At 35.6% G+C, this 24,965-nt stretch overlaps 4 protein-coding genes across 4 annotated transcripts in view; all 4 read right to left on the bottom strand.

The window, feature by feature from the left end:
* Window positions 1-16,123, bottom strand: part of LOC141586056 (homeobox-leucine zipper protein ANTHOCYANINLESS 2-like) — a 37,897-nt gene extending 21,774 nt beyond the window's left edge. The window contains exon 1 of the mRNA XM_074407168.1: window positions 15,977-16,123. The gene's annotated coding sequence lies outside the window, so the exon portion shown is untranslated. The remainder of the gene's footprint in view (window positions 1-15,976) is intronic.
* LOC141586052 (putative pectin methyltransferase QUA3) lies at window positions 651-6,092 on the bottom strand. Its single transcript, XM_074407158.1, has 7 exons — window positions 5,475-6,092; window positions 3,599-3,802; window positions 3,312-3,522; window positions 2,718-2,979; window positions 2,134-2,508; window positions 1,327-1,422; window positions 651-1,023 (listed from the first exon to the last, which is right to left on the bottom strand). Exons 1-7 carry the CDS (start codon window positions 5,898-5,900, stop codon window positions 810-812), a joined length of 1,788 nt encoding a protein of 595 aa, XP_074263259.1. The 5' UTR covers window positions 5,901-6,092; the 3' UTR covers window positions 651-809.
* LOC141658485 (COP9 signalosome complex subunit 1-like) lies at window positions 7,603-12,950 on the bottom strand. The gene is made up of 7 exons (XM_074465427.1): window positions 12,479-12,950; window positions 10,917-10,975; window positions 8,929-9,249; window positions 8,463-8,579; window positions 8,281-8,366; window positions 7,878-8,112; window positions 7,603-7,795 (listed from the first exon to the last, which is right to left on the bottom strand). Exons 1-7 carry the CDS (start codon window positions 12,822-12,824, stop codon window positions 7,625-7,627), a joined length of 1,335 nt encoding a protein of 444 aa, XP_074321528.1. The 5' UTR covers window positions 12,825-12,950; the 3' UTR covers window positions 7,603-7,624.
* A 68-nt stretch (window positions 16,124-16,191) lies between the features above and the next one.
* On the bottom strand, window positions 16,192-24,369 carry LOC141586057 (putative methyltransferase PMT15). The gene is made up of 6 exons (XM_074407169.1): window positions 23,564-24,369; window positions 18,943-19,153; window positions 18,274-18,571; window positions 16,931-17,323; window positions 16,767-16,844; window positions 16,192-16,665 (listed from the first exon to the last, which is right to left on the bottom strand). The coding sequence occupies exons 1-6, from the start codon at window positions 24,272-24,274 to the stop codon at window positions 16,428-16,430; spliced, it is 1,929 nt and encodes a 642-aa protein (XP_074263270.1). The 5' UTR covers window positions 24,275-24,369; the 3' UTR covers window positions 16,192-16,427.
* Window positions 24,370-24,965: the final 596 nt, after the last annotated feature.

Below are 24,965 nucleotides of genomic sequence, written 5' to 3'. Positions count from 1 at the left end.
TTTTGGCTTTTCAAAAACACTTTTAATCCTCCCTAATTTATAATGTTTGGCCTAGTTTATACTTTTTCAATTGCAAAAGCACTTTTAGAGCTAGGCCAAACACCACCTTAAAAAGTAGCTGAAATATGAAGATGTAGCTGAAAACTGAAAAACTAACTGATAAAGTAGCTGAAAATTAGGAGTTGATAAGGTAACTGATTATATAAAAATATTGTTTGGCAAATTAACTGAAAAGATAACTGATTTTCGTGAAATTACATAAACGAATATGACAATTATTTAATACGGTGTAGTATAGATTTAGGGGTAAAAAAAGACAATAAAATTAAATCAGGTACCTGAAATTTCAAATGCTACCAAATAAGCTAGTTGTCAAACGATTACAAAAAAAAACAAAGTACTTGAAATTTTGGTCAAATAAACTACTTTGACCAAATAAGGTACCTGAAATTCATTGCCAAACAGAGCCGTACACTATACTTAATCCCTTATAAGTTTAGAACGAATATTGTCGTTTGAAGCGTTGTGCTCTAGCATAGTTGACAGGATCAATCGCTTAAATATGTTATTTCGCTTTATTTCATCATATTATGGGCGAAAAAATTAGAACCTTTGATTTCATTGGCGGTCATTACATGGCGAGCTTAAAGTTGCAGAATTTGGCTTTCAGATATACTCAGGAATTGTACATTTTTTACAGCAGTAAAAAGTACAAGCCATGAGAATTTTACACTACTAACCCACTCTAGTGGGTAAATATGAATTTATGTTTTACACTTACAGATGAATAATTACATACGAAGTACATGTTAAAGGTCTGCCTTCCATAAGGTTTTGGTCGCTACTAGGATTCTGTCACTCCCGGTTGATTCAGGCTCCCTCTCGTGGACCGTGGTTGTCCACCGTATAGCATGAGCAACACGATTTACTATGTCCATCACTGCGGGTGTATCCCGCACCACTACTGTCCCTTCAGGCCGTAGTATTCGGTCCATTTCCACCATTACGTCCACTAAGTTACATCTGCAAGGAGTGCATACATTTAAAAACAAGGAAAGGCATAATGCCACAACAAAATTACTAATGCCGCTCGTTTTTGTGAGACGGTGAATAGTAACATTCTCTTAGATTTGCCTTGTATTGGTGTGGCATTAACAAAAAGGGTTGTGGCATTATCAATCCCCGAAAACAAAGCTCCTGATGATAGGATTCACAATATTAACGATAGGAAAGGTAGAAATCCTGATATGGAACTAGATAATAATTTCGAGAAAGCATATATTGAAGATAATACAAAATGCAAGGGCATATACACGTATGACGCACCTCTTCTTGCCTGAAGTTGAATCTGTAATAAGTGACTCGATACCAGATACGTGGAGGAAATCATAAGTCCGAGGATACGTCGAGAAAGGCTCACACCTATTCAAGCCAAATACAACATCAAATGACGACCTTAAGGGTTGTACTCGTATATCTGAACAAGTACAAAAGAATATTATACGAGTGTAAAAAAAGGGCAGCCAGGTCCACGATGGCGTTCCCGCTAGGTGAGGGTCCGGGGAAGGGTCCCACCACAAGGGTGTAATTGGGGCAAGCCTTCCTTTGCCATTTTGGCAAGAGGCCGCTCCAAGGACTTGAACCCGTGACCTCACGGTCACAAAGCAACACCTTAACCGGTGCGCCAAGGCTCCCCTTCAAAAGAATCTTATACGAGTATGTAATAATAAATCGGGTAAGAATACAGCAAGAACTAACGGATAAAGTACCCATCGAATTGATGGGAGACCAAGTTTTACAGAGGAAATATAAGTGGAATGTCTATCAACCTTAGAAAAAGATCCAACTATTCAAAATAGACAGACAATTCACTGATATTAAATCTAGGTCTGAGATTTAGGAAACAGTTGCCACCGCATAATCTAGGTTATCAGTTATCACACTGTTAATGCGGCCTATACCGCTTCAAAATGTAATCACTTAACCTTCAAAAGACAACCTTTACAGCTCGGTCACAATAATATGGTGTAAAGGACCATAAATAATAGCATTGGCTATTTGGCTCTATGCAAACAAATGGCATACAAAGGCAGAATCTAGATTCTAATACACGGTATAATATGAGAAGCTTACCAATCATGGTAGACTCCTATCAAGCCTCTGTCGAAAATGACATCCAATGTTGATGGCCTATGAGGAGGAACAACGTTCATAACCCACACAGGATCGGATACAAGAGCTGCAGCAAAACCTCCAAAAAAGGCATTCATATCCATGACGTTGCGCACAGCAGAAGTTCCGAGCTTTAAGTTTAAAGAGTTCTTGTAGTATGCAATTCTCCTAGCCCACCTTCTGGCATCAGGTTCAAATACATCTCGCCCATTCTTAATTTGAGTAACCCGGGAAGAAGGTTTTGTTAGCCTCTTTGGCCATTTTGGTATAGCCCCAATGCTAACATCACCTTTCACAGAGGAGGTCCTACTCACACATTTCTTTAGGTCAAAGTACCTGTGGTGCAAGGTAACATGTATCATGAAAATCGGAGGTTAATGGTGATATAAACCATTCAATATTTTCAAAGAAATATGTTGTCTAAAGTTAACTTTCTATGTTGTTCTGCTTTTTTTTTTCAAGCTCGAAAAAAAATAAAATAAACTAAAGGTGATTAACAATTCAAAAAAGTAACACAATGCCTCTCTCAAAGTCTCAAGCCATACCATGCATAACTTGGGTCATCAGACTCATCGCACAATCCAACTCCAAATTCATTTTGGTTAGGAAAGCAAGCATCCCCTAAAGGTTTTTTCCAGATGACCGTGTTCCCATCGACGGCAATTAACTCATAGCACAATGCTCTAGCAATAGCCTGGAGATCAGCCCATTCTTTGTCTTGTTTGGTCCACTGCACAGGAGGGCCAGAAATTACCACATATCCTCCTGGACGAAGCAGACGGTCCACTTCAATGAAGTATGAGGCATCTGAAAGCCGAATACAACAGATTTAATCAATTCATAGCACATAAGAAAATGCACATTCAAGAAAAAATAAATAACTGGTTACTAGCTGCATTTGACTTTGATGGTCAACCATCAAGTTTGATCATTAAATTCTCTAAATATGCAGAGAAAAATTTAACCCCGTAGCCGCATTTGATTTTTGAAAACAATTATTTTCATATTCTCAAATAAAAAAGGTTGTCCATAGTGTATGTTGTCAGAAATCGTAGGTCAATGTTGCTGTCATTTGACGACCAACCACCACAGCCAGTAGGGACGATAAAAATGGGATGGGGGGATTATAAGATACTCACTATAGGCAGTGAAAGGGATCAAACATCTTGAACAGTGCACCAAGTCAAATGAGAATGCAGGAAAAGGAAGTCTACGTGTGCCGAGCATAGCAACCATAGCTGGGACTCCTCTTTCTAAAGCAAATTGGATTTGAGCTTTATGCGAGTCTCTTGGAGCAAAAGAAAGCGCCATAATATTCTCGGAGAGAAGAAAACCCCCGAAACTAGCTACCTGTATGAAGAGGATACAGTTTAATATACGAACAGAAGACATGGGAGTAGTGACAGAAGAAAGCTCAGCACCTTACCCCACATCCCATGTCGAGAGCTGTCCTCAAGACTCCACCGGTAATGGGAATATACTGCTTAAGTTTCTCTATATACTGTACTGCTCCATCAGGAAACATAGTGCCTCCACCAGGAAAAATAAAATGTTGGCCTTCTTTTTTCATCCATCCTTGATGGCCTTTCCGGTCTGCAATCTTGTTGTATGGCATATTTGAGTGCCAAATCTGCGAAGCAACGATTGGTCGTGTATAGCATATCCATGAGAGAGGACGGGTAAAGCTTAGATTAAATAATTATATGCTAAATTAAGATCAACTAAATTCAAAACATCAGCATTTTCATGTTAAATGATGAGTCGGACAGTCAAACATTCAGCATTTGGTTTCAGCAAAAGCAGCATTCAAATCTTTCACCAAATCACCTGACAAATCTATTTAATTCAAAGTATGATGTACCATCTCTATTACACATATTTAGAAGAAATTTGGTTCCGGGACGACTTCAAGTACAAAATCAACGAGTTAAATTTCTAAATAGCCACTTACGGATCTAACCTAGCCAGTGTGTCTCAATTTCAGTACCAGGTCTGCTGTTTCCAATTATGCAATGACTGACTTATCTTCTCGATGCGTTGTGCACCAAGAATCACCAAGACAATGGTCAGCGGTCAGCCACTTCTTTACAGAACAATAGCATAACAATAACGGCCTCAACATGCATCTGACAACACCCCTCCCTCACCCTGCCTTGTTAATGCAGCAGCCTCACCACATGCATTTGGCAAATTCTAACTGCATGCTTCGAGCACAAAAACCAATGAGTAGCTTCATCCTCAAATTAAAGAGTGGATCTTGGACGAGATAGTCTCACATGTGAGACCAACCCAGGCTCTTATGTATTTCTCATCTAAATATATTCGCAATTGGTAAGGTGAGCCTCACACCTGAGACTATCTCATATAAAATATGGTGAAATTCCAAACCATGTCCAAGTTATAACCAGGCAATCAGCCAAATGACATTACATAGACTCCTAACACCCATAGAACCTCTACCTATCCAACTCCGATGTCAAAAAAGCAGCTGCCCTATGTGAAACCACATCCAATCACTTAAACCATGACCCATGAGGGTTCATTACTATAAGGGCTCAATTGGCTTCCACATCAAACCCAATTAAAAACATAATACAACCATAAGCATAAATTGTAATGCCAGCAGATCATCGATATATAATGATCATAACCTTGTACCATCTTGTCCAAAGCGGCAAAGCATAATACAACGAGAATTGTGAAAATAACATCATCCAACTAAAAGCTTAAGTTGATGGTTGAAACCCAATCAACGGTTCTATACTTCAACCCCTCACTCAAATGCCCTTTGCTCTTGAAGAGTGGATAATGCACATGCTCCCCCGTACCATATGCTCATATTCCACCTGTGAGATTTGAAGCCTCCCAAGATCCAAACTTGGGACCTCAGGGTCATGAATCTCTAATACCACGTGAAAAAACCATCTCAACCAAAAGCTTAAACTGATCGTTGAAACCCAATCAATGGTTCTATACTTTAACACAAATAAACTAAAAGTACAATGCCACAAATTATCATTGATTAACAGCACTACAACAGTGATTCAGTAAGAATACCACTAATTTTATACTCCAAGAACTCGGGAAGGTCAATATAAGTATATAACCAACATACACACTCCGTCCCAATCATTTGTTTACTTTTGACTAAAATACCCCCACAATGAATATAAAAGGTAAACAAATGAATGGACGGACGAACAAGTATAATTCAACGATCACAACAACCCATTACAAAAACTGATAACATAATAATCTTATTGCGAGACCGTCTCATACAATAATTCAAAAAAAGACCATACCTTGTGCAAACTATTCGGCCATTGAACAGGAACCAAATACCCTTTCGGAGGCGGAATCAAACAAAGAGGCTCCGTAAGAAAATTAGGACAATGTCTTTCCCTATAAAAATTCATAACTCTACTCAACACACTATTCCTCTTAGGATCTTCACAAGGCATATAATCAACATATTCTTCAGGACAAATCTCAATTTTATTCTTCACACCTACTTCAATGGCTTCCACTAGTTTCGCTCTTTGCTTCGGATCCGAAGCTGATGCTCGGAGCAATGTCTGACGACCCGAAGCTGCTAGTGGGTCCCCCAATGGAGTAAATACTAGTAAAAAGAATAAAATTACTAAAATGAAGAAAAATGTTGTAATTATGTCTAAAAGTTTCCATTTTTTTTGGGATTTTTTTGGTGATCCTAGATTTAATTGACCCATTAAAATTAAAAATTATGGGTTTGGTTAATTTGGTGTGAATTAAAATGGGTTGGTTTTAGTTTTTGCTAAGATCTAGTGGAATATAAGTGGGGAAGATTTGGAGTGAGGATTAATGGAGGGAATTGAAATTGGAGAAATTGTGGGAGTTATTGATAGTGAGTTGAGTACTTGAGTGTTAGAGTGACGGTGGATGGGGGTTTTGTGAGATTGGCGGCAGATTAAATTAGTTAGAGTGTAGACGGTTTCACACTCTCAGACGGTATCACACAATAATAACTTAACATGGAGTGTATATAACAGATTTTTTTTGTGTTTTTAGAGAAACTGGTTTGGTTTAGATAAGGTAACATCGATTCAATTTTGGTTTTGGATTCAGGTTTGATTTCAAATGGTTTTACCTCGGTTAACCACAGTAATCGACTTGAGCTATTTTGATCCGGGTATGAATCGAGTTGGCTTAGTATCATTTCAAATAAACTTTGAGTCAATATTTATTTGAGTTGGAGTGAAGGTTTCGATTGGCAAACCCTTAATTTATCAATTTATCCGTTCCAGTGATATGCTTACACTTTCTTTATTTTGAAGTGTAAAAATATCACTAGAACAAAGGAAGTAAAAGAGAAACAATGAAAAATCTCCTTAAGAGAAAATATATTTTGAGCCAATACAAATCCGTGAAATGGAAATTTATACAATGCTCACGCATCGCAAGTTAAAACTATGCTATAATTAATTTTATAATTCGTCGTATAAATAAATAATAAATATTATATAAATAAAACGGATCTCGTAAATTTAATTCCTTCCTTTCACATCTCAAAGAACCTTACCAACCACTTTTGAGAAAAAGCATTGAACAAGAGGGCTTACTATGCCCTTCAGATTAGGTGGAATAGAATCAAGGTCATATTCACGGTACCATCATTTATTTTACGTCCCATTCGCGTAAGGTAACAAGGAATAGAACAACAAAATGGCATATTCAGAAATGAAATGCGGAGTATAACATTTGTGGCAAAATTAGAACTTGTATGAAAAAGAATTACTCCCTCCAATTTTCTTTTATCTTCCCTCTTTCCTTTTTCACAGAAGTTTGATTATCTTCCCCCTTTTCTTTTTTGGTAAGTTTCATTCATTTTTTTTATTAATTTCTCTCTCCTAAAAAATCAACAACTCCCATTACTTTATCTATTCTTTATTCATTATTCATTCTTTATTATTTTCTCTCCCCTATAAATTTCACAATTTACAATATTTTATTCCTTCTTTCTTTCCCTTTCTTAATTTTTGTGCCCAAAAGAAAGGGGAAGATAAAAGAAAATTGGAGGGAGTACATCCCAACATAAATGAGCCAGTTCAAATTGACCTGATCCTAACCCTTGGAGAAGAATCACTGAAATAGACTTCACACGAAAATGACCTATTCCAAAAATGAATTTGAAAAAAAAAAAAAAAATTCATAGAACATAGAACTTGGACTTAAACTTACCCACATTGACCTGATATCAACAGACCCTAACTGACCTGACTCGAATGAAGCCAAAGAACCAAATCCTAATAGCGACCCCGCCTCCAGAAATCGAAGGCCTTTTAACCCAAGCGTTATTGAGAAAGATAAAGGAGTACAAAGGCAAACAACCTGACTGTAGCTACTAGAACTCAAGTGGTAAAAGTATATGCACAAAACCGGGATACCAACATTAATCTCATTACAGTGGTAAGAGTTATATCCTCATTGGATGTTTATAATCATACTTCATTATATTTGCTCTAAGCAGCATGGACGTAACATCTCGATCAATTCCAGCTCCTGTTTGTAATACACGTTGGAAAGTGGCATTTCTCTGGTCTAAATGGCGTGCGTACACAATTTTGTCACGGGAGTCGATCCGTGCCTGTATTTGGTTTGCCATTATTATATGTTCTGGAGAGATTTATGGAATTGAATGGCAAATTGCAGCGGAAGTGAAAGAATACCTGAATTTGGTTGTTGGTGATTAGAGTCTCGAGTTCCTTCTGCAATTCTGAGACACTGGTCTTGAAAGCATTTGCCATCATGTTGAGATCAACCGAGATAAATGGTAGTGTATATTGAATCAAGGCTTTGTTACGAATCTCCTTGTACAAACCCTCAACATGATCATGTAAACGAATATCGAGCAACAAGTTGGTTTTAAGATTTCCCAAATAATCGAGGCAAGAAGCGTACTGACTGCAAAAGCATAACAAACAATGAAGATAACAGGGAAAAATTGAAGTGGCATACAAAGTTTTACCGCAGAAAGAGTAATCAACCCAAGGAAGAACATTACTCACGAAAAGCTGTCAAGATGGGGAGAAGCATTATCAAAGACACTACAAGGATAGAATTTTATATTACCTTGAATAGAAATCATGAATAAGCTCCCTTATCTCTGGCACAAGCTCTAAGTAATTTCTGAAGTTTAGGTTGTCGATAACTTTGCTCTACAAAAATTAAGAACGTCATCAAAACGAAAGTCTACCACATCTAGCCTACGGATCAAAGCAATGAATCTCACAAAGATGAGGTTTTGAACAAACCTTGAGTTCTGATCGATCAAATGTGGCAAGTGCACAAAGTCCACCATAGGTTGCCACATCTTGTGGTGCAATCACTTCTGAGTAGTTGTTACGCAGCTCAGGAATAACTTCCACGAACTGCAAAATTATCAATCCAAGTTATTTACATAGCCGGGATATAAGAGAATAAGAGACTTTTTTTTCCAAAAAATTATCTAAAGGGGGTTTTATGATGTAGATACTAGATTAAGACGTGTAATATAACAATTGTGAGCAATCTACTATACCGTGGTTAGTCACAAAAAATGAGGGGTTACACAAACAGTCAAACGGTATAGAACAAGCATAGTTCAGATTTAAGAAACTTGAAATGCAAAAACTACAAATACAAACAACATAAAATGAGAAGTTTTTGAAAACCCAGGAAGTTACTTATTCAGAATACCACATAATCAGAGGAAGAAAAAAACAACAACTAAAAATATACCTTGCGGGCAGCAAGTTTGTATTTTTTTGCGCCCAAATTAGCCAATCCAGCAGCACAATGAAGTTTTGCAAGGACGATAGGCTCTAAGGCTTCTGGTGTCTCCTCTGCCTTGCTTACATACTTGTCGATTTGCGAGAACTGACCCATCTCAATGCTGACAAGAATTGCATTTAGACACATATTAACTTTATGCTTTGCTGTGGTGCAATAATTACTAGTTCGATCGTAACTCTTAAGAGCATCTGCAAGTTGCCCACGAGCATAAAAGAAATCTCCAAAATCATTGTATCCCATCCTAATGCTTTCATTGATTAATTTTGACTGCAAAGGACAAAGATATTAGCATAATTTTTTATTTAAGTTTCCAGCAAGAAAAAGCAGCAACACCTCTCACATAGCAGATCACGCTATCAGAAGAATGAGCCAGCACCTCAGGATAACTTAAGCTAAATGCCTTTCAACAGTTCCATATACAAAAAAATTTAAAACTGCTGAACTCTCTCAAGCGTTCAAATCGCACAAACACCAACCCTATGATAACTCAACTTAAAATTTTACTAGAACAATCGAAACACCTAGAACACCCACTCCAAGGTCAATCATACTACTAAGTCCTAACCAAACTGTTGGATTGATACCTCACTTTAGTTAGTGGGACATGGTGCCAATCCATTGTCAACAATAAAACACGAATAACCGAAATTAGCCCAAATAGAACCATGTTGGCTAGGAAGTAGATGAGGCAACCACGATTATAGAACAGTGCAGTTCTATTCTGTAGCAGGTGTTCATATTCAGACCTTTTTGTGAAACCTTGACTATAAATACAGATGCTCATAGCTCAATTTACATCATCCCTTAATTCCTCAACTCAAAAGTAATCGTACTAATAAGGGCTTGCTTGGGCTGAACGTAGTAACTATCACAAAAGTAATAAAGCTTATGCAATAAGAAATATGAAAAGATTGGTCGTTACTTGTTAGTAGTGGTAGTGAAAGTTAGAAATAGAGGGTGACGGGGAACCATAATCTCGATATAGGGGTAATGCATTATAGAGCTCCATTACCCTAGTAACAATTAGCTCAATTTCTAGTTCATTTGAAGCTCTATTAACCTAATAACATTCACCTCCATCCCAAGCAATCCCTAAGAGTCGTTAATTGTGCAGAGCAGATCACTTGTCCCACTTTTATGTCTCATCTTATGTCTCATCCCCTTAAGATCTTGACACATCACACTAGAAATAATAAAAATGGTAATATTATAAGTGCTAATGTGTCATTAAGAGGAGTAATGGGACACAAGATGGGACATAAAATATGACAGGGGATCTGCTCTGTTAATTCTATCCTACATATTATTCTTAATGTACTTTCCTATGTAAGCTCGAGCGATCATTAAAAACATACTCCCTCTATTTTTCTATATATGACTTTCTCACATTTTAAGACACACACTTCTTCTCTCTTCAATATCTTTCAAATTATATGTTTAAATATAGTGATATGTATACATACTCATATGAAAAAGTTTTTCATAAGGAATTTAATGGTATAATTTTTATAATTTTTTACCAAATATATTTTTGTAAATATTAAAGTCAAAAGCTCGCCTCGAAAAAACAAAACGTCATATATTAAAAAATGGAGGGAGTAGATCAAATCCATTGAAAGTGTAGCCAAACCGGTAAACCTCGTAAAAACCGTGTCAGTATATGTCGTCTAGATATTTTATCCCTACCAAATTCCCCCATGTAAACCCTCATTAAACCATCAAAAACCCGAAACAAGCAAATCATCAAACAAACTAACAAACAACACCAACAATTCAACAAAAATAAATACAGTTAGTCTTGTGTAACGTGGTTTTACACAAAAATAATGTAAGACAGATCTAAACATAATCTTGATAAAAGAACCCGTTTACAATAAACTTGTGTAAAACCGTCTTACACAAGAATTTGTGAAATAACAAAACCAATATCATACCTTAGAAACATTAAGCTCATACTCCAGCTTCTGCCCACGTAATTGGGCCCGTCTGTGGACACCCACAAGCAGGGGCGGAGCCAGAAATTAAAACTATGTAGGGCTAAAAGTCACGTTTGGAGTGTAAATTTAAACGATAAATTAAAAAGAGTTCCTATTACTCACGGGATTTCAATATCTATTTAGGGCTAAGGCTCACGTTTGGAGTGTAAATTTAAACGATAAATTAAAAAGAGTTCTTATTACTCACGGGATTTCAATATCTATTTAGGGCTAAGGCTCACGTTAGGAGTGTAAATTTAAACGATAAATTAAAAAGAGTTCTTATTACTCACGGGATTTCAATATCTATTTAGGGCTAAGACTCACGTTAGGAGTGTAAATTTAAACGATAAATTAAAAAGAGTTTTTATTACTCACGGGATTTCAATATCTATTTTATATTCCCCCTGTTCTACTCAAGAGTAATTATTATTTGAAATATGAGAGTAATTTTAAATAACTATTGACCGGAATAGATAATGTATACCATATATATACATGAGACACCTCTTATAAAAGAGAACTAACTTTTATTTCACAACGATAACTATTGATCGGGGCGGAGAATACCTTTTGATTATTTCGAATTGCCCAATTTTTTAAGATTTGTGAAAACTATTTTTATCAAATGGAGAAATTTTTAAGATCGAAGGGAGTAATTCGTTAACATGTGATTAGCTTATAAGCTTATAATTTCCACTTATAAGTTCCAGTGCTAAAATAAATAAATGGAAATTTCGCCAAGATTATCATTATATAAAATGTCACCGAGATTATCATTATATCTAAATTTGACGTATAGAAATTACGTCGGAAAATTTTTAGTTTTTAAATCCTTGGATTATCAATACTCTTAACGAGTAAGTCTCTTGAAAAACGATCTCTTAATAAGTTTATTGGAGACTATTTTATAATTTAAAGAAAAAGTGGTACTCCCGGGCCTACGTCCGGTCATTTGTTTACCTTTGGTTTCAAAGATTAGAGAAAGAGAGAGGACAAATTATTTGATGACAAGTGGACTAAATTGAGTGGGTAGGATCAAATTGTTAAAGCATTCTCTAAATAGAAAGGGTAAACAATTGATTTAGACACCCCAAGTTGGAATTGGTAAACAAATGACCGGGGAATATTATATAAGTAGGTTATAAAATAGGTACGAATCGTGATTAATGAAAAATACTTACGTTTATTATGTAAATAAGTACGAAATTAATGGGCTATTTTTGGTCATTATTACCAATAAAAGCGTACGAAATAGTGATGTCTCAATAATTTAGTAAAAGACCATTTCTAAAATTTTAATGCTTAAATAAAGTGGTGTAATAAAACTTCGAAATGAGGAATATCAAGATTTCCACTCGTTTATAATGCATGCGTGGATGTCAGTTAACTAACTACTCTATTTCAACAATTCATCGTTATTTTCTAGAGAAGGGCACTTAATACTTCTAGTATATTTTTTTGCCACTTAATTGTATGTAGGGCTATAGCCCAGGGAGCCCATTACCTCCCTCCGCCCCTGCCCACAAGCCACTCGCGATCCATACCATTATCCGTCTCCAACCTTCCATCAATCCTCCGAGCAACCTCCATAAACAAATACGAATCTTCCCCTTTCTTAACCTCATCAAACGCCATAAGAAGCGCTTCAAGCTGCATACTAGGGTTATCACATCGATCAGCGATGAAGATTAAACGCATAATTTTAGTTCGACCAGTGTAAAACGACGCGTATGACTCAATATCAAGCTGTTCGCTGCTTATAATCGGGCTTTGACGCTGCGTTTTGTCGTTGTCATTGTCGCCGTTTGTGTAGATTTCGTCCATCATGTGGGTTGAATTACTGTTGTCGTTGTCGTTCTCCATTGATGAATTCTTTGTGAATTTTGAATTCCTGAATTGATTTGGGGGAATTATGTGAAGATTAGAACCCTAACCCTAGAAATTGGGAGGGTTTTTGATTAATTGTTTGGGATTTTGGCGCAAAGTGGGGAGTAGTTGTTTAAGTACAAAAAAAATCATAAAATTATTGCTAATATTTTTTAATTAGGTAAGTTAACTAATAATTAATTATTTTTTTGACAAAATAATCAATTTTTTTTACTTTTCAAAATATTTCAATAATCTCTTTTTTTTAATATCTTCCTAAATTAATCAAAATATAAGAGCATGAGATATTCATTCTCAAAATAATCAAAACATATACTTGGTTAAATTCAATTTAATTTAATTAAAATTAATTAACTAAATTTAATTAAATTAACTTGACTTAATTTAGATTAATAGAATTAAATGGACCTTAATTTAACTAAATTAAATTGAAATTATAGAAACTTAAATTAAGTTCAAAGAATAGGGCGTGTGTTATTCTAAACCTATCTACACTCACAATGTTGATAGTTATTAGTTAACTAGTGTAGTTCTCATGCTATAGCACGGTATTTTTAAGATGAAATTTATAAAGAGGAACTTTTAATAAAATTATTTGCATAAATTAAAGCTACTTTTAATTTAATGTTATAATATACTAAATATAATAATAGTAAGTAGATAGAAAAGAAAGTTTACTATTAATAATAACACTATAATGTTAAATCGATAAGGGGAACTAATTTATGAAATTAAGTTAGATGTAAAATCTAGTTAAAAAACCTATTAGCCTTATTAGGAAAACTGGTAAAAATAATATACTACGCGTCTAAAAAGACAATTTACAAATTATTAAAACTAACATTTTCACTTTCTATTTCCTATAAGAAAATACATAAAAATTGTTATACATTATTTAAAAAATACTCCATACTCCATATACTCCATAATACTAAAATAAAGATTTCATAATTCGAGAGTGCAATTGATATGTAGTAAAATTGCATAATATATTCGGGGGTAATTGATTGTGATTGCATATTTTCGGGATAATATTGTAAAGATTGCATAATTTGAGAGGTTGTTTCCATGTATAGGATTGCATTTATTCGAAAAGTCAAAGCATACATTTGTTTCCATGTATGGGTTTTCAATTGATTCAAATCATACGTTAAACTTGACGCAAAAACAAATTTGATTTATTAAAAGTCGACGACCCAACTTAGATTGGCCCATCAAAGAGTAGTGTAAGTTAGGCGGGAAAACTACTTGAGAATTTTATTCTCTTAGTAGTAGGGGAGATTGTCCCCTTTGCTCGACTGTTCATTAATTAGAGATGCATAATACAAATATACAATGCCCAGTTTATGCGCTAAATCGGCACCATTTGACGGGAATTCAAGGTCTTGAATGAGTGGTGGACAAGTTGCTGCTACAACCCAACTTTAATCGTAATTAAAGTCATTCCAAACCCTAGTTGCAAAAGTTCTCTTTTCAATTAAAAAAACATCAATTAAATCGATTAAAAAAGACGGTATTAATATAATTGTTGATAAAGTGAAGAAATTACATGTGATAATTGTGAATTTCAATGCATAATCATCAACTATTATCGAATTGATAAGGTTTTAAGAGAGAGAAGGGAGGGAGAACTCTTTTCAATTCTTTTTTTAGACGAAGGGTAGTTATGGCATATTAGGGGAAAAATGTGTGGGATATAGTAAACTAGTGTGCGAAATTTAGCAAATACGTAAGAAGACAACTCCGCTTTAAAAAATGTTTTATTATCAACTATATTGGTATAAGAATTCGCAATGCTAGTACATAATGTGATTGACCTTGGCTTTAGGTTTAACTATATTACAACGAGTATATACACAAACAAAATATTCGGTAAATCTATATTCACAACATGTTATGTGTGAGCTGAATTGAGTATATCTTCCAATGAAGGATGTTCACTAAGGCTCTGTTTGGTAAATAGCGGATTAATATTGGCAGAAGCAGATTGTGAAAGCAGATTATAATTAGCAGATTTTGTTGACAGGTTTGACTAGTATATTCGATTAGCAGATTTTGTTAAAGGTGTTTGGTAAGTAGCAGATTTAAATTAGCAGATTATCTAAATCTTTTGTAAAATGACAAGTAAGTACATGAATTAACTATGGAATAAATGTAAGGTTATATTTTCCTAAGGGTAAAAATGTGAATTTATTTTTTTCCCAATCTACTCTTACAATATGCTGGGGGGAGCAGCATATTGTAAAATAGTAGATTCGGCCTCAATCTACTATCCCAATATGCTGTTTACCAAACACCCCAAATAGCATATTGACCAGTCAAATATGTTAAAAGTCCCAACTAGATCGGACCGGACTGAATTTTATTTGGTCCAATCCACGGTTCACCTATTAACTCTACTTTGGTCTTTGGTCCGGTCATGGATCAAACCGAATAAGATGTGTAAGAAAAAAGTGTTACTTATTTTGATCGTTATGAACTTCTCGATTGAGTTCTAGTTTTATATGCTAAAATATGTCAATGACAATAATATTTAGTCTACTTTGGTACATTTGATCCAGTCCGATCCATGCATTTTTATGGTCTATATCGGACCAGATCAATGTGATCCGGCGACGGTCCATCTCTTAACCCTTATTTAATTTTCGATCCAAAGAGTTTAATCCGGTCCAATTCAGACCAATAAACACCCCTATTCCAATGTACACAAATTCTTGTTTGTGACGGCACATATCCGTCACTCTTGAGTGAAGAGTGACGGATACCATTTTACCTCACAAAGTACCCACTTTTTCTCTCTCTGCAATACTATTCATATGGTCCCCTTTCTCCACTAACCCATTTTGTTACCATTTTAATTCACAAAATATCCGCCACAAATGGTAACCCGTCACAAGGGAGACCAATTGTCCAATGTAACATTTGATATCACAAATTCTCATTTGTGACATGCAATATCCGTCACTTTGGAGTGACGGATACCATTTTACCTCACAAAGTACCCACTTTTTCTCTCTCTGTAACACTGTTCATGTGGTCCCCTTTCTCCACTAACCATTTTGTTACCATTTTTACTCACAAATTATCCGCACAAATGGTAACCCGTCACAAGGGAGACCAATTGTCACAAACAAGAGACGGGTACCATATTGTCTCACAAAAAACCCATAGAGGGTGAGAGAAGGAGCACATGGGGTGGGTGCCCACCTTGTCCCCTCTACCCATTTCCACTCACAAAATACCCGTCGCAAGATCCGACCCGTCACAAGCAAGACTTATTGTTGATAAATTGGACATGATAAACATAAACTCCGCCAATTGTTCCATTAACACTTTTCTAATGTACTATCCCTAGGCATGGAAGCCAATTGATTATACTCATTACTAATACTAATCATCAAAGAATTTTATCACAATACAACATTACAACACAAATAATCATATACTATAATATATAGGATGTAAACCACCAATATGTGCCTAATTATCCTAAATTCCTCTCCTAAATAAATAAAATAAATAAATAAAAATAAACATAATTTGTTACCAACAAAGTTAGACCCCAAAACAATGAAATTCCTATGATAATTGTTGAGGGTTAATAACTTGAGGGGCAGTCCAATACTCCTTAATTGCAACCATAATCTTCTCTCTATGGATAGGTCCATTTTCATGATCAACTATTCTGCAGTTATATTGCATTCCCTCTAACTTATTCTTGACGTTCGTCACGACATCGACATCGTCCCTCAGGATTACACAACCTTGTGGTCGTAATATCCTATCCATCTCTAATAATATATCTTCCATTTTACACCTGAAAACGCAATTCCCGATTTATTACCACCATATTTTGATTCCTAACCGATAATTAAGGTAATTTATACAATATATACGGATTAAGATGTTTTATTGTACCTGCCCTCGTAGAGACTGAACACGGAATCAGCGTGAATTAAGTCATACGTCCTTGGATACGTAGACATTGCCTCGCACCTACAAAAAACAAAGTAGACGCTTTAGTTTACGACTAATTAGATATAAACCTGGCAAAACCGTCTCTCTGAATAATTTGAACTCACCAATTTTGATAAGTACCAATCAATCCGCGCTCAAAGATAGCACCAAGAGTATCAACCTTAGCTTCAACAGGAACAACATTCATAACCCAAACAGGGTAATCAACAAGGGCAGCTGCAAAGCCACCCAAATTGGCATTCATGTCAATCACATTACGATACCGTCCCTTGTCATTCAACTCACTGATCGCCTGCCTGTAGTACGCTAACCGTTCTTTCCACATTTCGCTGTCTTTGTTAAAGGATTCGGGTGTGATCCCGGCCAAGCTACCGCTGTTTACTCTTGGAGGTGCTGTGGTTAATCTCTCTGGCCAGTTGGTTAATTTTCCTCCTGCTGTTTCGGCTATGGTGCTGACCTCTGGAAGCGGAGTTAAACACGGCTCCATTTTTGTGTACCTGTAATTAACGATCTCTATGTTTCAGTAAAGTTGAATCCGACTGTTGTACATGTACCCATATCCGACACTCATGTCATGTTACGAAACCACAAAATGATCACAACTAGGGGTGGGCATAATCCGGCCCGGACCAGAATCTAGTGAACCGGAACCGGAATTAAACAGTCTTCGGTCCACCATTTTCTAAAATTCCGGTTTCCGGCCCCGGACTGATATTCCGGTCCAGATCGATTTGGACCGGAATGCCCGGAATTATAGATATTTGCAATTTTTTTCTTAAAATTATATTTTTAATCCGGTCCAATGGACCGGAATTTGTAAAAGTGGGCATGTAATGACAAATTCCGGTCCAACCGGTCCGGTCTTGGATCGGAATTTTTCAGGTCCGGTCCCGGACCGTAATTTTTGTAATCCGGTCCGGTCCATGTCCATGATTTTTGTCGATTCAGTAACCTTACCCATATCCGATACTCATATCATGTTACGAAACCACAAAATGATCGCAACTAGGGGTCGGCATAATCCAGTCCTGACCGGTACGGACCGGAATCTAGTGGACCGGAACCGGAATTACAAATTTCAGTCCGGTCTCCGGTCCACCATTTTCTAAAATTCCGGTTTCCAGTCCGGGACTAGTTTGGACCAGAATGCCCGGAATTATAGATATTTACAATTTCTTTCTTAAAATTATATTTTTAAATCCTTTCTGATCCGGTCCAATGGACCATTGACCGAAATTTGTAAAAATGGCATGTAATGACAAATTCCGGACCAACCAGTCCGGTCCGGTCTTGGATCATAATTTTTCAGGTCCGGTCCCGCACCGGAGTTTTTGCAATCCGGTCCGATCCCGGTCCATGATTTTTGTCGATTCCGGTTCCGGTGCGGTGCCCAGCCCTAATTATTCACAACAATGAACAGGAATATAAGATAGTGGTGAAAGAATACCAGGCTTGGTCAGGATCTTTGGCATCACAGAAGCGCGGTTTCTTGAAAACCTTACGGTTCTTCTTACAATGTATATGATTCGTAGGCTTTTGCCATATCGAAAGGTCACCTTTCTGCTTCAGTTTTTTCCAGCATAAGCTTCTTGCAACGTTTTCAATGGAAGACTGCTCCGCGCCTAAATCTTGTTTCGTTCTGTTCCATCCTTGCCAGTGCGCTTCCCAATTGATGGGTGGGCCAGACAGGATCCAGTAACCTCCGGGTCGTAGAATCCGATCCACTTCAATCAAGTATAGCCCTTCTGCTCATTTCAAATAGCATGTAAAGTTCGATATACAGGTTGGATATGTGCAACCTTACCCTTTGTTAGAAAATACGGCGACATTTCCTAGGCAACCTTACTCGTATATTAGAAAAACATACGAGTAACCAGTGGCGTAGCCAGAAAATTTGATCAGCGGGTCTTAATGTAAATTTAATAACCACCCATAAAATAGAGGGGTCTGACGTAGTCAAAAATCAGTACAAATCGTACATTGCTCATAAGGTGGCTACGCCACTGCGAGTAGCTGTTTTCTAATGACCCGAGATGAAAATTGCATTCTTTAGTTGCGGGTTTTAGCAAAATGTATAAAATAAGAGTAACTGTACAAAGTGTATGGGTTAAATTACCATCTAGACTCCAGGGAATGAGGCAGCGAGAGCAATGAGCCATGTCGAAAGAACGAGAAGGGTAAGGAAGACGGTTCGTGGCCATGATCCCTATTAATGCAGGGACACCCCTCTCTAAGGCAAACTGAACTTGAGCTTCATGGGTGTCCTTTGGTGCAAATGACACTGTCAGTATGTCGCGAGACAGTAGATACGCCCCGAAACTTGCAACCTTCAATTAAACCAATTCAACATAGCGTTAGTATCACACATAATCCGGTCCTGTCACATAACGCGCAAATTGTAGGGTCGAATCAAATGAGGATCAAGTAGCGGTAAAATTGAAATCTCTTCAAATCCAAAAATTTCGGAGATATGTTATTGATTACTCGACAAATCCATAATAATTTCACGACTTAGAAATATCAAATACTTGACATGTCCCAAATTATAGTTAAGTTTATTCTAAACTACAAGCTATTATAATTTATAAATTTGCATTCTAGATTAACAGTTGGCCTTATTTATGATTGTTTTAACTTAAGTCCTCTTACAAGCTGTTGTCTTATGTTAAGACGGTTTTAAATAAAAATTTGTGTTAGAATAATTTAGTAAATAGGATTCAATAATTGCAATTAGGTGAAATAGACCATTTGGCCAATTGTAGTTTTTACTATTTATGCTGAAGCATAGACGTCAGAGAAAGGGCCAGGACATGTGATTTGGTGACCATTAATTCACACTTGTCAACTTCATAATGGTCTAATTTTTCCAACTTTGTAACTTACAAGTAAGAAAAAGGTCCCCAATTATAAACTACTCCAATATAATTTCAATATTTTCAAGCAAAATTTGAAGCTCATCACTATTCACTACCCTATGTTCATAAATTTTAGATGAAATTTTCATCTAGGTTGAAATACAAAGGAGGTGATCTAGGCTAGTGATCGCGATCGTTTAGAAAATATAGCATTTATGACCTGAATTTAAATCTCGTTAGTATTAAAACAATTATCTTTACAACTCTCCTTAGCTTGTACTCCCTCCAATTCGCTATAATGTTCCCTGTTTCCCAAAACGGATTATTCAGGTAATGTTCCCCTTTCCTTTTTTAGTAACTTTTTTCTCTTATTTTATTCATTTCTCTCTCCTATAATCAAACCCCACATAACTTTTTTACTCCTATTTTATTACTTTTCTTACTATTTTGGCCCACAACTCATTATTTAACTCCTATTAATTCATCTCTCTCTCCTAACATCAACCCCACCAATGTCCTTTATTCATTTTTAATAGTATTTCTTAAGTATCGTGCCAAAAGCAAATGAGAACAATATAACGAATTGGAGGGAGTAATAAACAAAATATACCCAACTTAAATCACTTGATACGGAGTTGTTTTAGTTTAACTAAAAGTCTCGAATTTAAGCCCTGAAAATGCAGGCATGAAACATTGTTAAAATTTATGAAGAGAGCTATATAACCTATGATCTCTTACACATTGTAATGTGATACTGAACAATTTTGCTATCACATCGGAACCTATATAAATACGAAGTATATAAGATAAGCAATTTCGCAGTCAAGACTGAAACCGATATATATTCCATATTAGTAATGGGACTTTGATGGGTATGGTGTATCACTGTATCATTTGCATGTAAACTTGTAGGTATCTTGTCATTTTCATGTATTTTACAAAATTCAAAAGGGGTAGCTCAATATATCCATTTTTGTAGTAGTAATAATAGTAGTGTTTAGAGAAGTGGCAGAATCTGTAAACTTCAAGTAGAGTATTACATGCACTAAGAGTTAAAAAAAGTTAGAATCTTTGCTTTACTACTACAAGTTATTATGGTCCCATGCTAATTAACACTTAGTAAAAGACAATTAACACTAGACAAAACTTTAGGTCATCTTCCATACATAAATCTACTCCTATCTCATAAAGATATCTTATTTTTAACTCCGCCAGTATTATAATCGTCCATATATATATTAATTCTTATTACCCCATTGTAATTAAGAGAGTTACGGGTTATAATGACCGAGTATGTACATAAATCTTAGATTGTGATCGAGAATATTTAGTACTAGTATAAAAGTATCCTATAATATTAACATGCAATTTAATGGTGATTTTAAACATGATTTACAAAAATCGCAGTATTTAAAAGAAAAAATCGACCCCATATGAAAAAGAATTTATTATATTCAATAACCACAAAATATTTCGACCCGTTCGACATTAAATTAAAAAGATAATTTAGCCTCATGACTTAGTTCCCCCATGGAAGATTTAAGTCCTTTTCCATTGTCAAATATTATGTGCCAAACCCTTAGTCAATTGTGAACTAATACATCAATGCATGATATTAATGATCCTCATCTATTTATCCATTTAATTAAAAGACAAGAGGACAACTAGTATTTTGATAAAGTCAAATAATTCCTTCCTATGATACACAAATATCATCAATTTTCACTAATTCCAAATCCCAAACTTAATGGACTTTGTAATTATCTACCACCAAAAAATACAAGTCACAATCTCAATGAAAATATCCCATTTGTTGCTTTCAAATTCTAAATCCAATTATAATCCACATTTACGAGTTAATCACCGATTTAGTCTGAGTTCAGGCGAGATATAGTCGTTTATTCCGCCTCTAATTTTTTGCACGAGTTCTTACGTGTAACAGTCACAAGATTATGAGACGTTACAGCCTTACAGGCTTCTAACCGTCACAAACAAGAAGAGCTGGATGTTTTGACACTTGAACATTTTCGGACATTCGACTGTCAACACTAAGACATCTAATTAGTACTAGTACTAAAGAAAGTATAGATCAATAATTATAGTCCTGTAATTATCACAAAGTTATTGAAAGCCAAAACTATTTCATAGGAATAAGGTGACAGGCTGACAAAGAGGAAGAAAAAAGACTACTACTGCACTACTCCATAACCATAATTAGACTAAAATCAACCAAAAAAGAAAAAATACTATGAGATCATCAATTAATGCACATAAATCACACTCAATCCAAACTTACCAAGTACCAACAATGGACCTACACCCACCTAAAAGGTGAAAAACAGATGAACAGAAAAAAATGCACAAAATGCCATTTTACATACATCCAATAGTCCAACAAAATTAATAAGCCTTAGCTAAAATCTTCCTATTTAATTTCTTTTTGTAAAGAAAGGCAGTCACAAAGACGATTCTGATGTTGACGGAATTTGAATTTATTTTATGAATACCAACTCTTAGGTCTAAAATCATTCATTAACTCATATGTTACTCTTTTTGACCGAAACTCTTTGAATTAAACTATCATAATACTCCGTATAAACTAAGGTGAAGCAAAGAACAAAAATAAAGTCGATTAAACTAACCAGAATAGAATTGAACTGAACTTATAAAATCTGAAACAAAGTACGAAAAAACAGAGTTTGGTTTAAACTAGAACTATAAACATTAGTCGTTTGATTATGCACCGATAAAACACGGGAATTGAAAACTTTGATGAATTACAAGATAAAGGCTTGTTTAGTTTTAGTTTTTTGGCAAAATATAGGCAATTAACTCTTACATCGACAATCAAACACGTTTGTTGAATTCACGTAACTTGTTCATAGGAGCATATCAATACTAATTGAATTCACCGTTGTTTTAATTCCTTAATCAACTAAACGATATTGAAGAGTTATCAACGAAACATAAACACATACCCGGTCCAGCAAACCGAAGAGCATTATGATCTCCGCACGTAACCCCCATAATCCCATAGAGTCAACCCATACACGTAACACGTAAGTGACTAGTCTAATTTAAAAACTAAATTAAAGCATCAAGTAAACTCTCTATTATTCAAATAATACTCCAAACAAAGTGAGCAAATAAACATCACGATCACCAATTTGATGAGCGGTTTAATCACCGGGTTAAGACCTCTTCGATATCGTATATTAATATGAAGTGTGGCTATTTGTGATTACTCTATTAGTGGTAAGATACTAAAATTATACGGAGTATCACATTGAATTTGTCATCGTAAGTTGAAACAACCTGAATCTTTCCTTCGTAAGGACAGCGGCGGATCTACTAACAACATTCCGGGGTGTACGGACACCGGAAACAGAATTTTTTTTACGTATTTTGTCTAATTTTCAGGCTAAAAGAAAAATTTACAATTTTTTATGTGTAAATAGATTTTAAAGATTAATCAGGACCCCAAAAAGAAATTTTCCTGGATTCGCTATTGCATCAGGACTACTTCTAAACCAAATTACGGTAACTTCATAAGTCTCCTAGTTTGTAATAATAAAACCGCCTCACATCCAAACCATCAATTTATATTACTCGTACAATTTTTAACTTCTAAACTCATAAGCTGGCGAAATAACGTATATAATATTATAAGGAGGCCTCGAAAAATTCGAAAATTTTAACTAAAAAATTTCGAAATTTTCAAACGCCAGCTGGAGTACTAATCAGCAATCACAACCTTCCCACTAACAAACAAATTAATAAGTCAACAAAAACATGAAACGGCCGGTCCAAAGAATTAATTTCAACAAAACATAACGAAAATCAATGTAAGAATTAAAGATTAGTTCAAAATAACGTACGTACCCCACAACCGGTGTCAATAGCGGTTCGGACCGAACCGTCTTTTAAATTAATAATCTTCCCAATTTCATCAATATAAGCATCAGCACCACGAGGAAACATAGTCCCTCCACCCGGAAAAACGAACCGGTCATTCTCAAACCGAACCCAATTCTGAACCGCTTTCTCAACAGTCAACCATTTATGAGGAACATTAGCGTACCATACCATATCCCTACTATCCGGCCATCTAAACGGACTCTTATACCCGAACGGGGCCGGAACCCGACACGTGAGCAGCTCGCTTTCATCGGGACAATGTCGTTCCCGATACACGAGCCGCTCACGTGGGAACCTTAGGGACCGTTCCACATCCTGACATGGGGTGTACTCCGAAAAATTCACGTGACATGGTGGCACGTGAGTAACACGCGCCAACGGGGTGAGTTTTATAAGGTCGGAAGCGGAGTGAGTTGATGTAAAGTCGAGTTTAGTCGGGAGGTTTCGGGTCGAGTCAGTTGGGGTTAAACATGATATTGTATTTGTCACTTTAGGAAATATAGACGATGTATTGGTGGGCCTTCGATATGAACCGTATAAATAAGAAATTGAACATAAGAAAACTATGGTGATCATGTAATAAAGATCAAGTTTTTTTTTGAATAAATAGAGTTTTTGTTTGATTAATAATGAAATTGGGGTTGAATTATTTGTGTTACTACCCCATATCGCCATTGATGATATGGGGAAGAAGATCAATTGAAGAAATTCAAAGGAATTTTGTGAGAGTTTAATTGTAGGTGATAGATAATCTTGAATTAATATATGAGTATATATACAACATATGGTGATGATACGGGTTTATCCGGTCTGCACCAAAGATATGTAGCAATTGCGGGTCCCCTTATTATAATTTATCTTTAATTAATTATATGAGTTGGGAAGAAATCTTTGGGGATATTTAAGTTACATAAAAGGAAAGGGGTGAGGTGTTAATTGTAAGGCTAATTGTATATTTGAAGTAATTAATTGTATTTGTTATCGACTAATTGGACTAATTTGGACAATGATCACGGTTTAAAATCCGTCTGTATTTGATCGTATGTGTTATCAATATAGTATATTAGAATCCTTTGTATAAGGAATAATTAATTTGTATTTGTAATTTGTAATTTTTTTTTTTTTGGAAAGTGAGTTGAATTTTGCTTTAAAAATAAGAAAGGAATAAATGTTTTTTTTTAATGCATTAATGGAAACATGAGAAAAGAACTGAAATAGGGGGCTCCTAACACGCAATCTCTCTAGTCTACTCCTTGGAGGTATGTAGCATGATTCACTAGGAATCGGTATCGTTTAATATTTGGTTTGAATTTTGTTTTCACTCTATTTGTTCATAACAAGACACAAAATAAATAGAGAGTATATA

Source organism: Silene latifolia, chromosome 6 (genome assembly GCF_048544455.1).
Source record: "Silene latifolia isolate original U9 population chromosome 6, ASM4854445v1, whole genome shotgun sequence".
Lineage (NCBI taxonomy): Eukaryota > Viridiplantae > Streptophyta > Magnoliopsida > Caryophyllales > Caryophyllaceae > Silene > Silene latifolia.
Note: the sequence above shows the minus strand (reverse complement) of the source record. Positions and strands in the feature narration are given on the sequence as shown.

Coding starts and splice junctions, on each gene's coding strand:
- LOC141586052 (XM_074407158.1), bottom strand. CDS start 5,900: ATGGGTCAATTAAATCTAGGATCACCAAAAAAATCCCAAAAAAAATGG. Junction 3,523..3,598: donor CTCTCGACATGGGATGTGGG/GTAAGGTGCTGA, acceptor CTCTTCATACAG/GTAGCTAGTTTCGGGGGTTT. Junction 1,024..1,326: donor TCAACTTCAGGCAAGAAGAG/GTGCGTCATACG, acceptor CACTCCTTGCAG/ATGTAACTTAGTGGACGTAA.
- LOC141658485 (XM_074465427.1), bottom strand. CDS start 12,824: ATGGAGAACGACAACGACAACAGTAATTCAACCCACATGATGGACGAA. Junction 10,976..12,478: donor TCGCGAGTGGCTTGTGGGCA/GGGGCGGAGGGA, acceptor TGCTTGTGGGTG/TCCACAGACGGGCCCAATTA. Junction 8,367..8,462: donor TTGATCGATCAGAACTCAAG/GTTTGTTCAAAA, acceptor TAATTTTTGTAG/AGCAAAGTTATCGACAACCT.
- LOC141586057 (XM_074407169.1), bottom strand. CDS start 24,274: ATGGCGATATGGGGTAGTAACACAAATAATTCAACCCCAATTTCATTA. Junction 19,154..23,563: donor CTATTGACACCGGTTGTGGG/GTACGTACGTTA, acceptor GTTTAATTGAAG/GTTGCAAGTTTCGGGGCGTA. Junction 16,666..16,766: donor TTCAGTCTCTACGAGGGCAG/GTACAATAAAAC, acceptor TTGCGTTTTCAG/GTGTAAAATGGAAGATATAT.